Source organism: Chiroxiphia lanceolata, chromosome 1 (assembly GCF_009829145.1).
Source record: "Chiroxiphia lanceolata isolate bChiLan1 chromosome 1, bChiLan1.pri, whole genome shotgun sequence".
Lineage (NCBI taxonomy): Eukaryota > Metazoa > Chordata > Aves > Passeriformes > Pipridae > Chiroxiphia > Chiroxiphia lanceolata.
Window position 1 is genome coordinate 54,449,835 of NC_045637.1, and position 17,413 is coordinate 54,467,247.

At 40.4% G+C, this 17,413-nt stretch overlaps 2 protein-coding genes across 8 annotated transcripts in view; one reads left to right on the forward strand and one right to left on the reverse strand.

The window, feature by feature from the left end:
- Positions 1 to 16,816, forward strand: part of GNAL (G protein subunit alpha L) — a 193,773-nt gene extending 176,957 nt beyond the window's left edge. For 4 of the 5 annotated variants that reach the window (XM_032713549.1, XM_032713564.1, XM_032713572.1 and 1 more), the window contains 7 exons: positions 1,571 to 1,625; positions 4,370 to 4,443; positions 5,260 to 5,318; positions 5,572 to 5,692; positions 6,980 to 7,110; positions 9,187 to 9,254; positions 13,198 to 14,894. In XM_032713549.1, coding sequence (XP_032569440.1) covers positions 1,571 to 1,625; positions 4,370 to 4,443; positions 5,260 to 5,318; positions 5,572 to 5,692; positions 6,980 to 7,110; positions 9,187 to 9,254; positions 13,198 to 13,344 — 655 coding nt within the window. In that variant the 3' untranslated portion in view covers positions 13,345 to 14,894. Of the gene's footprint in view, positions 1 to 1,570; positions 1,626 to 4,369; positions 4,444 to 5,259; positions 5,319 to 5,571; positions 5,693 to 6,979; positions 7,111 to 9,186; positions 9,255 to 13,197 lie in introns of all 5 variants that reach the window. The other variant, XM_032713559.1, reaches the window with a different exon arrangement.
- The window catches only part of MPPE1 (metallophosphoesterase 1), a 33,486-nt gene continuing 30,699 nt past the window's right edge, over positions 14,627 to 17,413 (reverse strand). For all 3 annotated transcript variants that reach the window (XM_032713615.1, XM_032713596.1, XM_032713605.1), the window contains one exon: positions 14,627 to 16,934. In XM_032713615.1, coding sequence (XP_032569506.1) covers positions 16,752 to 16,934 — 183 coding nt within the window. In that variant the 3' untranslated portion in view covers positions 14,627 to 16,751. The remainder of the gene's footprint in view (positions 16,935 to 17,413) is intronic.

Sequence of the window (17,413 nt, forward strand, 5' to 3'; positions counted from 1 at the left end):
ATCATCTGGCCAAAAGGTTCACTCTGAATGCAACTTCTTTCCCATGGTGACTGTAGTTGACTATAAAGATGTACTTTTATATCCTTATAATAAATTTATGGGGCTTTTAGCAAGGGAGGAGGTTTTATGAAAAGATGCTTTTTCTTTAGAGTTCCTTCCATATAGTGTTGTTCTGAGGCACCCATTGTGTTGCGTTAAAGAGAGATTTATTTTTTTTAAACACTATGCTTAGCCATCACAGTTTGATCATCCAGAAAGAAAAGCTGGATATTCTAACGGTAGATGCTGCATTTTGTTTCCTGTCTGTACCAGCGGAGGCTTTAAAAGGAAAAATAGTATAAGTAAATATATATGCAGTGCATTTTCTTTTACTTTCAGTTCATATCCGTGAGAAAGTGCTATGAGAATTACAAACAGGCTTTTAGGGGGGTATTTTTTCAACTGGTCAGTGTATGTGACCCCTGTGTTAACAGTGAGTCACATTTTGAGTCAAGAGTTCACTGGGTTTTTTTTTCTTTCCCACCACAGTTAAGTGTGATATGTTCTGCATGTACACTCAAGTAAAGTTGAGGAAAACCTGCCTTTTGATAAAGAAATCTTGATAGTATTGTAGTTGGATGCTTCAGCTGGTGGAATATTCACTGCCGAATACCAAATAACAGTGCAGATATTCAAGAAAGTTTCTAAGTGATACAGGGAAGTCTAAGTCTGGGGAAAATGAGCCAGCTAGGCTCAGGTGAGATCTAAGAAATGGGTGGAAGTGAGAGAGTAGAACCTGCCTATTTTAGCAATAAATATAAAATCATGTTTTTATGTCCTTAAATGCTGCCATTCTAACATGCGTTAGGAAAGAAATAAAGCTTAAAAAAAAATCTTTTAATTAATTATAGAATGTAGTTCCCCCCTTTTGCTCTGGTTCTCTTTTCTCTTGCCTTTCCTGGCAGTTGTAAGTTTTTCTTCCACTTTATGCATCTCACTGAGTTTTTGTGACATAAAGAATCAGACTCATTAACATCCACTTCCTATCAGTTTTGCTCTCCACTTTGTGCTTTAGTTGTTGCTTGGAGGGCAACACGTCAGTCCAAACCTATTTGTATATGCTAACAAGCATTTCTGCTAATGTTACTGAGACCATAATTAACATAACATTATACTTGATTAGCATTATGCTAAATAAAGGCACCCCTTCACTGCATTTTCTATTTTAAACCCCAAAATCTCTTTTAATGTTATGTTAATCTCTTTATGATGTTATGGCATATGGTTAGTCGTAGTATTTTTTAGTGGACCTCACAAAATTATAACATTTTAACTGCATTTTGGACCCACTTGTGGGTACTGCATAATGGTAAGTGTAAAAGTGCTGTATTGAAACAAAGCCTGGGTAAAATGTTTATTTGGCTTATAAAATGTAGCCTAAAGGAATATACAGGAAAACATCAAGGCTCATAACTTTACCATTCATGTTGTGTTTTACTTCACAGTGGGAGTCTAAACTAGAAAAGGTAGTGAAAAGTCTTCTACTAGACAGTATTTTACATATCTAAGTGCATGTTTATTTTTCTTCTAGCTTTTTAGAAAGAATTGACAGCGTCAGCATGGATGACTACACGCCCACAGATCAGGTTAGTATAACTAATGGGATAGGGTCTGAACCAAGACTCTCATTCATCTGGGTGCTCTGCGTAATTTATTTTAGTCCCAGCTGCAGCTGAAATAGGCCATACGGCAGAATATCAAAATATGGTCTAGCAGTTTATGGATAGTAATGGATATTAAAGAAGAAGAGGCTTTTTGGTGGTGCAAGCTTGTCTTTTACTGTTGTTATATGTAGGTCGGTGATTCCTGTAATACATCTGTTATTTCTTCTTGCTTCCCATTCTGTGTCCTGCAAACAAATTGAATGGAAGAGAGAATAGAAAGCATAAATGTATAAGCCTACTGTTTCCTTCACAAGCCTTTGCTACACAGCAGTGCTTTATTTCAATGGTGGAGGTGATCCCAGGAGGAGACTTCGCATGTCCATCAGAAGGGTCCTTCAGAGGCAAAAGCTTGCAGTGGATCTAATGTCCAAATTCAGGGGAGAGCACCAGTGGCAGCAGCAAACTTTGTGGACTTCTTTGCAGGCATGCAGATTTCTTCTTTCTTGCCTGTGCCCATCTCCTATGGGCAGCATAGTTTCTATTTAAGCCTTATTTGCAGGACAAGACATGTTTTTTCCCAGATGCCATGACACATCTTGATAAGAGTGCTCTAATGACAAACACATTCATGTTAAGGCTGAAGTGGTGCAGCCTTGAAGTAAGAAAGGGTTTCACTATGTTGCACGTCTTCGGCTGCTTTCCCTGAGCTCTGGCTGTGTAATTTCCTTGGGCAGGATGTCTCTTCGGCAAATGTTCCTTTATTTTTCAGTGCTGCTATCCCACTGTCATCTAGCAGTCTCAGCCAAGATTGTGGGCCACGTCATAAACTGCAAATACAGGTGGCAGAAGAGAATCCCTGCACTGGATAATTTGGTCTAACCATGCAAGGTGTATAGCATATGGATGCCCTTAAAAAAACCACAACTGCCAAATCTCACTGTGCAATCAGGGTCTGAAATTCAGAGAAGTGAAGCGACTTGACAGAGATCACCTGAGGAAGTACGTGGAGCAGAGCCTGTTCCTTCAGACCTGGTTTAGGTCTATCACCACAAGCGTGTACAATTACTCTGACTGTATTCTGAAACAGAAGTCAGTAAAAAAGTAGCATGTGTTGTATTATAAGGTGAAACTTGTATTGTCAACCCAATACAGGATCAATTATTAAAGCCCTCAAGACATTTTCAGAGCAAAGCAGTAGCACTGGGATTTGCTCCATCTAGAACCTCATGGTTTTAGCATCGATATCACTCAGCTGGAGAGAGAAGTCAGTGAAGCAAAGCCTAATTTTGGCTTTCATGATTTATATTAGTGTTGCCCTGTTTCTTCCTGGGAGGCCTTTCTCTACCTGAAGCAGTCATTCATCATCTAGAAATTCTTCCAAATAATTTCCTTTGGGAAGAAATGCCCTGTGTCTCCGAAGATCAGAAGAGGCCATTGTTATTTGGCAGGCGGAAAATTTTTGCTCTAAAGGGGGGATTCTCTTTTGCTTTTGTTTTCATCCCATTATACTGTATCAGTTGTCTTGCTGAATTAACTGGTAAAAATCCCTAATTTCCTCTTTCCTCTTGCTTTCTGTAACTTTTTTTGCACCATCCAAAATAACAACTGAGTCCAAGAACAAATAGATGTCAGCAAGTGACAGAAAATGACAGTAACATATAAAATAACTAAAAGAATTAATTAAGTGGCCTTCAGCTGAGTCCATGTGGCTGCCAAAGCAGCCAAGATTTGCCAGATACCAGAGTACTTCAAGCAGTAGATGGATAGGGGAAAAAGGCAAGCTGTGCTAGTACTCTGCACCACTGGTTGCCTCCTTCATCCCCGCTTTCACAGCTGCTGCATGGCAAGGAGAGCTAAGCTGGACCAAGCAGCCCTTCCCTTTCCCCAGCAAGGGGAGTGTTCTGAGAGCAGGCAGCCATGGCTGCTCTGGGGGGTTCGTCCCCATCAGGCAGCTGGCAACTTTTTCCAGCCTCTGATTTTGTTTTGCACTGACTCCCCAAGTGGCAGCGCTGGATAGTCAAGGTTAAAAGTGCTGCTAGTGGTGACGGTGGCACATGGAGAGCTAGTTGCCTGAGGTATGCATCATAAATTGCTTTTGCCCACTTCCTTTGAGAATCAAGGAAATTACTATCTTTTAATTATTAAAAGAAAGTTAGTTAAGTTGTAAAGTATTGCTAGTTTGAAAAATAAGAAAGAAATGCCACATTTCTGTACAACCTAAATTCTGTTCCCTTGTGCTCTGTAATAGAGCTTTAATTACTCAGTCACAAGTTATTATTTCGATAGGATTCCTGTCTCATTCAATACAAAAGAGGGCAGAGTTAAGGTTGCCTGGGCAACTGTAAATCTGGAGTTTTCTAACATTTGAATGCTTGACTTTACAACATGAATAAAATTTTTCTTAGTTCTATGTAACTTCAGAATTCATTATCTGCATCTCATACTAGGTTGTATGGCCATCAAGAACAGGTTTCAATGGGCAGTAAGGAGAACATATATCGAGTCTCCTTCTTTCTGAGTGTGCAAAAACTGAATGCAATGAATCATGGTTTGTGTTTATCCACTGTGTCATTATGAACAAATGCAGATTTACCGAAAAGTTTGATTGAACCTTAATTAAATGAAACGGTTAAGACTTTTCATGGAAAATAGTATTCCAAGCTTTTAAAAGCAAAATTAGATTAGAAAAAAGCCTTACTAATCAGCTTCTGTGTTCTCATTTCCAGGACCTATTAAGATGCAGAGTGTTGACATCAGGGATTTTTGAAACAAGATTTCAAGTAGATAAAGTAAATTTCCAGTAAGTCTATTAATAATAATTTATGAATATCATAGTAATTTTTACCAACTTCGTTCAGATGTCTATGCTCATGTATTCTTGGTATAGTAGGCTTATGGTGGGAATGGATGTTTTTTATTTGGTTGGTTTGGTTTTTTAGCTCTCTTTCCCTAGGTCCTGGTAGAATTGCCTCATACTTTGCAAAAAGAGCTGATATTAGTTATGTGTATTAGCAATACTTTATTGTCGGCTTGCATGTGGCTGCTTTTACAAACTGGTTCACTGGTATAGCATTGTAAACTCATACCTTTTGGTATAAGAGCTCAGTGAGAATTCTCCCTTCTTCCAGAGGGCTACTAGCTCTGTGTTTGTTGAAGTTTTACGCTGTATCTCTGTAAAACATCTACCCTCAGGCTGCCTTCACTCACCAGTTCTTGCCCAGAAAGGTGGCAGCTCTTATAGGGCAGAGCCACCCCCATGTCCTCCTCCTTACAGAGATGCACTCTCCCCACCGCCCTTCAAAATACCCCGAAACCTGTCCTTGTTTACAGGATGTAGGTCCAGTCTTACATGCCCTCTGCACTTCTGTGACCTTGAAGAGTATATTTCTCATTTTATGGGTTCAGTAGTCTTTTCCTGGCAGAGCAGGACAGGTGGAGCTGTGCAGCTGTCTCTAACATGCAGCACAGCATCAGCAGATCTCTCTCCTCTTCAGGCAATATTTTACTGCCTCTGTCCTTGGGGCTGTCAGATTTTTAGCTAAACCCTTATCCTGCGTGCTTTGTGTGGTTTTCCTAGTGCACATAAATGATATAACATCCTATGGCTTTTTAACAGCATGTTTGATGTAGGTGGCCAGAGAGATGAGAGAAGAAAATGGATCCAATGCTTTAATGGTAAGTAAAAATATTCCATGTTTTTATTTTGGACTTACTCTCTGAGGTGTGAACAACTTATTATTCATATTCACACATAGTATCTCACTAGTACAGGAGTCCAGTGTTACAGATATTTTCTTCTGGTATTTTTGGCAGACTGGGGAATAATGGCAGTGTTAAATGGAGTTAAAAATGGAGTATTTGCTGGGATAACAGAGATGTTCTCTTCTCTCTCCTTTTTTTCTTTCTTTCTTTTGTGTGCTCTGCACAGATGTCACAGCTATCATCTTCGTTGTGGCTTGCAGCAGCTACAACATGGTAATAAGGGAAGACAATAACACAAATAGACTACGGGAATCCCTGGACCTTTTCAAAAGTATCTGGAATAACAGGTAAAGCAAACCTCATTTCGCACCCCCCCTCCCCAATTTAACTACAGTTCAAAACTCCTTGCAAAACAGGACTCCCCGTACTGTACACTCAGATTGTTTATTCAGAAACTATCCCGGTTGGGCCAGGTCGCAGGGTGCCCCCATGGTGCACACCCTTCCCTGGCAGGGACCGTGGCACAGCGATGGTGCACGTGATGTTTCACCACTCCTACCAAAATGGTGCAGTGCGTGGGGACAGCTTGGAAAAGGCAAGCCCTCCAGACTGGCTGCTACAAGGGAAGCAGGAGAGACCCCTCCCTGGTGTCACTGTGCTGCTTGGCCGAGACTAAGAGATCCTCAGAATAACATTTGATCTCCTCCTCAAACACAGCAGCAGGAACTGTTGGTGTTGCATTCAGTTCCCTCCCCTGCTGCTGCTGCACTCGATCCCCGTGTGGGCAGCCGCTTTCATAAGGCTCGTCTCTGAGAGCACATGGTATTTCTGCCTTGTGGGATGGTATTTCAGGTCTAATCTAACTGTAACTGCCATTAAGTTGCCATTCTGTCACAGTGCATGTAAATCATAGATACCTAACCAAATAGCAATCCAAATAGGTTCCTGATAGGGAATAAGTAAAAACAGTACACAGAATAAGGTGATGAAGTTTTCAGCACATACCTGTGAGGATGCTCTGCAGTGAGAAGTGATTGAAGATGAAATGAGGAAGAATGTTAACTGCAAGTCCCAAAGGCACATCGTTACAGTGATGGATTAATTGGGGAAGAAAAGAGAGATTATTTTCTTTTTATTCTGGTGTCATACAGGCTACCCTAAAAGATGGAATAACTGTGCTGATGAACAATAGTTAAGACAGAGCAGTATAGGGGAAGGCAGCTTTCCAGCCTTTTTTTTTTTTTTTGCTTCATCAAAACCAAACAATGGTTTGGTTTACCATGGTAATGTCTGTTTGTGGACTGTAGTGCTTTTAGAAAATGTTATCATTTTCCCAACTTTATATCTAAAGGATGATTTAGAAAAAAAAAATTTGAAAACTACTCCCTTCAGCAATGTCCACTGCAGTTTTTATAAATGTATTTACTGATCCTAGAAATGTAGTCACCAGCACAGGTGCAACCCGATCGAAACTATCATTTAGATCATCTATTTTTTTTTTTCTGTTGAAGCATGTTCCACGCTACTTCACTCTCTGTCCACACAGGGATAGCCAGTAAATTTTCTATGACATGATATGTTTTCCTCATTTAACATGTCAGAGATAACACAAACATTTGTTTTTTTCTTGACAGGTGGTTACGGACCATTTCTATCATTTTGTTCTTGAATAAACAGGACATGCTGGCTGAAAAAGTCTTGGCAGGGAAATCAAAAATTGAAGATTACTTTCCTGAATACGCGCATTATACTGTACCTGAGGATGGTAAGGTTTCTCCCCATGCTGGGATTGGACCTGCTGGCATGGCCCAGCCCACAGTTCCTCTCTCTATCTGTCTGTCTCTCTCACACACACACAAATTCACAAGCACACACTGTTCCTTAACATGAACTGTTGGTCAGGCAAGGAGCGTGCCAGCAGAGTAGCTCAGGCATACCCTAGCGTGGGCAGGGTCTGAAGGGATTCTGGCTGCTGTGGGAGGAATATGAGGGCCTGGCTCCAGAGCAACTGCCTCTCCCTCTTTGGGAGCAACCACCAGTCCCAGGAAGGCAAAGCTGCTGGGCATATCTCTCCCCCTACCAGATGCTTCTGTCTGGGCATCCCCTGGTGCTGAACTTTGTTAGGGATTCATTAGACTTATTTTGCAGGCATTCTTCATCCTCCAACACTGTAAATTTCAGTCTTTGAAATACTGAAATACTTGAAATACTGACTTTGAAATTCTTTGAAATACTGGAAGCCCAGCAGATCAGAAAGGGAACTTTAATGGAGGAAAACCACATCAAATAGAAATAGAAAGAGAGCTCTGACAATGAAGCAATGAATGGGTTCGGTTTCTTGTGATTTCAAGAATTATAATGATTCCTGCACTGCAATAACATATTGCATAAGTAAACTCTAGTATTATGCCAGTTTTATACCAGGCAGAGGGCTTCCCAAATGTCTTAGGTCTGTGTCCAGCAAATGTGGTAAAATTTGCACTTCCTGGCCACTAGCATCTGCCTGACCTGAGTGATGACCCTGGTGTGGTACTTGCAGCCACCTGTCACAAAAGGCTTTCATTCTACACCAACTACCACCAGCAGCCTAGGTTATAGAAGTGAAGATGCTAATAAGCTATTTTCAGCTTTCGTTCAGGTCTGGAATTTCAGGAGTGTGATTCTGAGTTTTAGGTGCAGAGGATAAATAAACTGTCCTAAAATCTGAGTTAACCTGGCACCAGTTTTGCAATGCTAAGGACTTTTGGAAGAAATCTGTCTCCATCACCTAAATTTCCCTCTCTGAAACATACATCATGTAAACAGAGTTTGAGTGAATTTTCAGCACTTTTTTATACTAAGCCAGTTAACAGAATAAAGTAGCTTTTGGTGTTTCTGAGAGGGATTTCACAGTGGATATCTAGAGTGATCCAAAGTATTCACATATGAAGCAGCTGTCTATTTTTAACCCATAGTTATTCATTTATTCTTTAATTTCAGCCATCATGGGCATGCAGCATAGAATTCCAAGATGCTGTTGATTGTGCTGCTGCTCTTATTTTTACCCCTAGTGCTGTAGATAAAAGATACGTTTCCGTGTTCTGATAAATTCTGGCCTTTACCATATTATGTTTACAAGCATCTGATTTGGTGTCTTAGGTGAGGGGGGATCACACTGACAGGAAATGAATAGGTTATCTCTTCAACATATTGTTTTTTACACTTAAGTAAATATAGTTGTTGCATGGCCTGGATAGCGACGACTTCATCTGCCAACAAACAGTACTGACCAACGAGTAACGAGTCCCCTGCTCAACAACAATTTAGTCTAAGGCCACTTGATGGACAGTGCATCTAAAGTATTCTGCTGACTAGGGGCCTGGAAATAAAATACATATATATCAAAAGATCTTTTGATGCTATCATTTTTTCCGAATGTAATCTTGGACTAACCTTTTTTAAACCCAAAACCCTGCCTTGCAGAACCTTTCTTCAGGAGATGCTGTTCTGCTGCAGAAACTGAACAGCTGCTCTTTTTGATAAAAGCTGAACCCTAACTCCCACTTGTTTTGTATCTATATGAACAAACTTGTGGATGTGAGTAAGCCTTTTTGTGATATGACCAATGACATTGTTGCAACAATTTCAGCAATTTTCAGGTTCCTAAAATATGTTGCATGCATAGTCAGGTTTTACTGTACCCTTCCATTTTAGAATTACCTACTGGGAATCTCCTGTAGATATTTAATGTTTCAATTTCTGTACTGAAGGGCTACTTCCTCCTTATTAACCCTTTTGTTACAAAAAGTAGATGATTGTTTGCTTTTCATGTTTCTGATATCATTTGTTTTTAATTGAACAGCAACACCAGATGCAGGAGAAGACCCCAAAGTCACAAGAGCCAAGTTCTTCATCCGGGATGAGTTTTTAGTGAGTAATTTTCATCTTATGTGTGATTCTATCATAGGAAATACTGACAGATGGCATGGTTTATTTAGGGAAAACTGATGGGGTTTTGCAGAAAGCTAGAAGGAGAGGACAACGTCTGGCAATTTCCTGATTCTTTTCAGCTGCCCATCTTGCAGAACCTTCCTCAGTGCTTGCGCATTTTTATGCCTATTTTATATAAAGTCACCTGCCATGCAAAGTGTCACACAGCAAGTAAGTGCCAGTGCTCAGAATGGTCATGTACAGTCCATGTGTAAGCAAACAGGCTTTTTTATTTCTTTCCTGCATTTCTCCAAGGACTTTGGCAGTGGTCAGCTGGCAAGAGGGATTGAAAAAAAAAAGTAGATTTTATGATTTTATTCTTAATTAAGATTTCTGGTGTGCCAGTTAGGAGGTTTGCCTCACCCTATAACTGGTGTCATGGCCCTACTGAGGTGTCATAAGAAAGTTTCCTTGTCTAGTCACATTTACTCTTGCAATTGAGGTTTCTTCTGAAGCTGGAACTGAAGAGGTGTTGTCTAAATTTTGAAGATAAAAGCAGTTATCAGGCACACAAACACAGCCTAGCTCTTCTGTCAGAATCAGAGGGTTTAATCCAGCATCACTTATGGCTTCACTCATAGTGAGTTGTTCCCACAGTGCAGAGCAGTAACAGAGACCAGAACCAAAGCTCATCCGTCGTGCCCTACTGGAAGAAACTATATGCGTGTGCTTGAGATAACAAATTGTTTCATTAGAATTAAGCATTTTAAAGTCATTATGTATTAACAAGTATTGTTAGGATTTACAGCTGTTGATGCACCAAGAAAGAAAGAAGCAATTAACTGTGTTCACACTTTGGGGATTTCCATTCACTGCCTTAGCCTTCCGGATTCTGAGGAAAAATGTCAGATTGCACTGTTAACATAAGAGTTACCAAAAAAACCTCACTTCAGGCCAGATCTCTCTTGTGGTAATGCTGAAATACTGTGAAGCAGGTGAGAGTATCCAGTTTGGAAGCAGGGTGGCTCTAAGAGATCTGAATTATGGAGAAACTAGGGTGAAACTCCCCACCTTTATCTATTTTCATTATTTAAAAAAACATATCAAGGGCGAGGTCCTTACCTACCATGACTCACTGGCATTACGGAAGGAGGCCACCTATGAAGTGGATAGGGGAGGGGATGTAGGCATTGCAATCACATAAAAAACCACCACGGGTGCTGGGGGTGGGGGACACATTTGGGCTGGGACCAGCACCTGCCAGGCAGTCCCTGGGGCTCAGGTGTGGGGCTGAAACAGCTTTTCCCCCATTTGCCTGCAACTGCCGCAGGCTTGGCAGAGAGCATCTCCTCCATAACGTGTGTCTCTCTCCTGGGTTTGGGCTTGGTTTCTCAGCAGGACAGAACAGAGGGATGTAGTCATCCGAACAGTTGCTTTATGCTCTTGGACTGTTTGAACTGAAAGTCGTGCTGTCAACCCCTCCCGCAGAGCAGGCTGTGTGTGCCCCAAGTCACGGGAGAGAGTGAGCAGGGGAGAAAGCCAAGTAGAAATGGTGACTTCCAGTTCCATGGGGTCAGACAAGAAAGACTGAGGTCTCAGAGGGAGTTACAAAAGGAACAGAGAAAATAAGCTCGGTACAGACTGGGGAGGGGTCTGATGATTCAAAGAAATCTGGGTTTATTATACTTTATTGTGATTTTTGGCATGGTAGCAGGTCTGCATAAGCTATGGATACATGTGAAAAGTACCACCATGGTGCTGCACCCCCTAAAACTCTGCCTGGCTGTAGTCAATGGTACTGGCAAATTTAAAGCATGTAATTTGGCTAATTTTAGAAGGGGGTTGAAACTGACCACATTTCCAGTAACTAGTGCTGCGTGGTAGTGTCTGAGTATTAGAAAGGCAAAATACATCAGCTCCTGATTTCGGGGTTGGTCTGGGGGCACGTGGCCCTTGGGGGCTTGGGCAGCAAAGATGGGCACTATTGGATTTCAGTCAGGAGAGCAGCGTGTGAGGGCTGGCTGGGCACATGCCCAGCTCAGGGCTTGTGCACTTCAGGGCTGGGCTGGTGAGCACATCTCCAAGTCCTGGAAATGTATCTTGTAGGAAATTCTCCATCCTTTAGCTGAGCCACATCATTTCTCCTCCCAGACTCTTCATGGAGGCAACAGGCTTGAGCACTTCTTTTTGAGGCTACTCCTTAGCCCCATATCGGTGTTTTGTACACAGGGCTTTCCAGCTGCTGATGTTTTGTTTGAATACATCCCCAGTTTGTAGGCAACCCCTGTTAAAACAGTGGAATGGCCACTCTAGTTCATGCTGGCTTTTAAAAAATCTGAATCTGGGAGGTGACGGAGCTGCTATTCAGACACATAGACCAGGCTTCCTCGATTCGTGCATATGGCTCCTCACTGGAAACTGCCATCCTGACCCCTGCAGTGTAGGGGTGTTAAATACTGGTATTAAATACTCCCACGTGGAAGGTGAATGTTCTTTCACTGCTGTCTCAGGGTTTGGGTTTTTTCACCCTCTGAACTGGTGCTAAGTAACACACTACTATTCAAAATGAGTTTTGCGTAGGGGCTCAAATATTGCCTTTGTCTTAAAATGAGAGAACTACAGAGCTGTCAGGTGACAAAAATAGACAAACTCCTAATATTTTGAAAATACATCCTTTGGCATGCTGTTTATGTAACCAGGTGTCACCAGAACATTGTGGGCATTTGATTGCCATAGACATCAGTGCATGATAAACACAGGCAAATATTTATTAGTATTTTTCTTGAGAGTAAGCCTTGAACTAGGTATTGAATGTAGCATAGTAAAAAGGAAATAATTTATAGAAAGTGTATGGAATACCCCTGTGTAATCAGTGTTGAATATCTAATCTTACCTAAGTCAACCTGCAAAAGTCTGAAATTTCTTGTTGACCTAATTATGTAAATCATGACTTCTAAATGTCTATAGTATTTCATATCTGTAGCTGCATGTATTTAAAAGGTCAATTCTACATGTAAAATAAATCACTGTGTTAAAAATATATAATGTAGCCAGGGTAAGATAAAACAGTGTCTTTTGTTGTTTAGCCAGTGTAATTTTGTAATAGAATTTAGAAAATATTTATAAAAATTACTATCCTAAGAACTGACATTCTGCTTCCATAACATTCCATCTATATTCTGCAAGATAATGATCTAGAATGGATTTATGTTTATCAGTCCTATAGGAATACAGAACAAAATTAAGGTTTTTTTCTTTAATATTTTTTAAGATCTTGGGGAATTTTAACAAGATAACCATGGGGGAAGTGATGCTGAAGGATAAGTTAGAAAATGCAATTCTATATGGTCTCATGCTAACTGGATTTGTGCATGCTTTATTACTCTGTGGGAACCCAGCCACTCTGGTAATAATTCCACCAGGTTCTGGGCTCAGTGAAGGTAACTTCAGGGGCCTTCAGCTTCAAGAAGCAGAAGCAGTAGGATGCTGTTCTCTGCCACTGCTTTTCAGTTTTGTGTTGCTGATTTAAAACAAGAGTTCAAAAATTTGCCACATGATGGCACCAGAAAAGAAGAGAAAATAATTCCTGGAACAGCTGCATGGCAGACTGCACAGCTGTCAGCGGCACAGATGTAACTGCACAGCAACATGCAAATGGTAATAGCTTGTGAAACTGATGATGGCATCAGTGGCTCCCACAAAGTACTAATATACTGACCCTGTAAGTATATAACTCCATAATTTTTTTTTAATCTTCATTTCAAATTTGGCATTCATATTGGACCAGATCACAGCCTTTCCTTCTTATTTACCTACTTTAGTGATCTATGTACAGAATTTCCCAGGGTCCTTGGTTCTCCATAAGTCTATAGCCTGCTAAGACATGAAACTTCTCATGGCACAGCACCTGACTCTTTTTTTTTTTGCCTTACCTTTTCCACAGAGGATAAGTACAGCGAGTGGAGATGGCCGGCATTATTGCTACCCACACTTTACATGTGCAGTGGACACAGAAAATATCCGCAGAGTGTTCAACGACTGTCGAGACATCATTCAAAGGATGCATCTCCGCCAGTACGAACTCTTGTGAGGGGGATCACCGTGGAACCTGTGGTTTTAAATTCTTTGCTCCTTACTCTTTCTCTTGATACTACCCCACACAGGGTGGAAGAATATACTATAGAAATGTCAGTCTCTTCACTTTGTTTACTTTAATTATTTAACCTTAAAGCTGATTTGAAGCAAGTTTGGGTTATTTTTCCTTCATGCTTTTTGGGACTATTTTTGTGCTTTATTTTGACATGCCACTTCTTCGTCATTCCACTAAGCCCCTCGGCTACCTCTGTTCCCTTAGGTTTTGTTTTTTTAAACTGAACGTGACCTGCTAAATTTTTTCCAGCGGGTTAACCTCAGTTCAAACTGGTATGTCAGCTGGATGACACTAAAGTCATACCTATCCCTCTGTGTGGGTTTCCTTTTGAACATGACATTGAAGAGTACTTGATGGGTGAAAAAAAGATTAATGCACTTTGTATCAGGTTATTAAATACTGTTGAGGAAGTAGACACACAATGTAGCAGCACCACAATATTTATTACTCTGTCACAGTTTTTAGCATTTCTGAGTTGCAGGTCAACTGATAAAGTGACCTCCTCTTTTAAGCCGTTACTGGCACAGGAAGTAGAGTAGATAATGAGAGGAACAGTGAAGACAAAGCAATTTTTCTGGGGTTTTGGAGCTAAGTGTCTCTGCACACCTCAGGCATTTGAATTACAGCTACTTTTCAGCCTGTTGCATCTAGGCAGAAAATTTACCACCCTCACTTATGTTATTTGTGCTGTCCACAAATGATCCTTTTAGTTCCGATCATTCTTGGACAACAGTCCTCTCCCTATATATATATTTTTTGTTTTATTGCTGGTTTATTATATTGTACAGACTGTAAAATGTAATATTATTTTGTACAACTTTATTGAAGAAAAATACTTGTAGAAGATCTTTGTGCCTTGATTATGGCTGTACCTGTAAAATGAGCTAAGATGTAAGTATGTTTTTGATTGCGCTGTACAGCTTGATGTCAACCTTACCTTCAGCAGTGACTGGAGGTAAGAACTTTATCTGTAGAGTTTAGGGGTTTTTTTCTGGTTTATATAAAAATGCTCTTTAGTATAAAAATTATAAATTATGCAAATTAACCACTTACCTTTCCAAGTAAGGTATTACAGTCACCGGATGTTGCAGCAAACATGCCTTTCTCTTTTGAAGTCTCAGCTTTAAAACATTGGAATTCATTCAAGTGTCCAAATTGCAACCTGGTGTTGTTTTAATGGGAACCAAGGATTTAGTTTTCCTTTTTTTTTTTTTGTCCTTTATATTTAGAAAATATGTTTGGTAATTCTTTGGTCATTCATAGAACTTCACAATTGCACAGACCGATTGTGAATGTGTAAAGCACCATTATATAGAGCTCTTCAATCTTTGTACCAACAGCAGCTTTCATTGTGCAAGTAAATATCAAGAAAGAAGATAAGAAAAAAAAAAGGTGTATAAACCCTTGTGTCTGGCCTAAGAGAATTACAAGATGACATTTTTATTTCTCTTTTAATAAAGAGACACATTAGAAAATTGTTTTATTTTAAATATTGTAGAATCAAAATGTGTGAATATTTCTCAAACTTGAATAATTTATGCAAATGACATTCTCAAAACAAGTTGTGGTACAGTACAATATATAAAAAGCAAGAATTGCTGTAGCAATAAGGCATGTCCTTTTTAGTAACTATAACACTGCTTTATATTTTATACATAGGTGTTTTATGTCTGTGACTATATACTTTTCCTGTGTCCAAGATAACCTGTACAAATGTCTAAAATTACAGTTGCAATAACAGAAACCTAGAGAAATGTTAGACTACATTACTTTATAGAGTGTTTTACCACACTTTGGACCATTCCCCCCACTCCATTTTAAATTTAGGGAGAGATTAAGAGCTAACACAGTCCCCCACACTGGCATAAAAATTAGTAGGTTTTATTAACTTTTTACTGTAAGTATCATTATTAGTTATAAACCCCAATCAGACCTCTTTTTAAATTCAGACTACAGACCAGTTGAGAACTTGTTTCTAGTTAAATATAAAACAGTCTCATTTTAGATACCATAGTATGACCATTTCTTTTCCCAGAAATGTGTTATGTTCAATTTAGTTATATTTCCCAAAAAGTGAAAGGCTGGGTGGAATAAGCTAATAGTAAACAAAATTCCCAAAATTCTCTCACTTCTTTCCCATGCCAAAGAAAGTAATAGAGCGAATAACAAAAGATAGTCTTTTTTTTTCTAAACTATCTCCAGCACAGAAGTTCAGGTTAGAGCTCCCAGCCTCTGCAGGAACATCAGCAGGAAAACTGGTTCTGGTGTGAAATAGTCCCTCTGTTTTTTCCAGGGCAGGTGGGGAGCAGCAGTAGGTTTGTCCACCTTCCCTCACACAGTGAAGATGCTGAGCTCAGATTTTATCTTCTCCATGCTGACCCCCAGGCTGGGGCCTGTGGCACAACTGGTGGCCTCGGCCTCTGGTGCAGTTCAACATGTGACATTACAACAAAGTCAACAGGACTTGGCACCCTGCAGGAATCTAAAATAACATGCACTCCTATCCCTACCTATCCGTAGACTGAGGGCCAAGGCATAGGATGATTTTACTGCAGCTGTATTTGACCTCCCTTCTTGCAGGAGATCAGAAACTGGAGGGCCCCTCACCACACAGATCTCTGGGATGCAATAGGGCCCTCTTTTTTTAAGCTCATCATAGCACATCTCTTTGAAAATAGCAGCTTGAGGTGTCACCCTAATTTTTTTTAAGCAGGTTTTAAGTGTGTATCAGCAAACTGGATCCACGAGCTTCTTCCCTTTGTTGTCTGGTAGACGATAACTGCAAATTACAGTCAGCTAACAATTTACTGTGTCAAGAACCAGAAGATCTCTTGTCCCAAACCACAGTCCCCTTACAAATGACACCCTAAAAAGGTTATGGAAATCAGCATCTCTCAGTGCTGATGCATCTAGTTTCTGCCTGACCCTAGAACACAAGCATGACGTTAGAAGGGCCATGCAGCAATAAAACAGAGAAACGTTTCCAGTTTGCAGGATTCAGCCTCCACCAGGGTAAGACACTAGTGCAGACAAGTGATGAGGCTATAGGATTTACATAATGTACAGTTACACTTTTAATATACATATTTGATACAAAAATTATAGCAGGAAAAGGACTCATTTGATTGTCGAATACAGTATTTTTGTACAGCATGAAACGTTCATTTCAGTTAATTATTTATCCTGTAGTAGTCATATCAGCTGTATAGGACTTCTATGGTATGTATAAATGCAACCTGCCTTCAGACTAGCAATCAAATTAGGTCATTTGCTGGCATGAATATAGTCTGATGTTTGACTGTTCTCAGCTTTGGTATTTCAGTGACTGAATGCAGATGTCTGGCTCTTCATACTGCTTTATGCTTACTGATTAAACGCTGAGCAAAATAAAACGGTGGAGTGAGAAGCTGAACATGAGCTAGTATCAGGATCACAAACAGAGCACCTGCTGCACAGTATATAGTAAAGACTCTGCTCTCATATGGAAGGAAGCATTTTTGGAGGGAGAAGTCAGTTGGTGTTATGCTGCCCTGGAAAAGAAATGAAGACTGTCACTTTGCTGTGTTACAGTGGGTTCTAAATCAGAAGTAAACACCACGGCTGTCAGATCTCCAATTTCTAAATCCTATGTTGGGTGGCAAGGGTTGGGGCCAGTTTCCTAGTACCAGTGCCTTCTCCAGGGGGCTGAAGAGTCCATACCTTGCGGTGCTGGGCACTAACTGGAATATTCACCAGGCCAACATGAGCCCAGAGGCCAATCTTCCCATCTAGAGTAAACAGAGAGCTGGGCTCCTCATCTGATTTGCCTTCAAGAGAAGCCTAACTTTAGCTGCTGTAAATCCACCTGGAAGGAGCCTTTCCAAGCTAAAGTTAGGTTTTGTGAATGTGCCCCTTCCTCCTCCAGAACCCTCCTCCTACCCAGTACGTGCTGCAAAAAACCACGTTGGCTAATCCAAATTATAAACATGAACTTCAACAACAAAGAACTTCATTGGGTTTTGGCTTGACT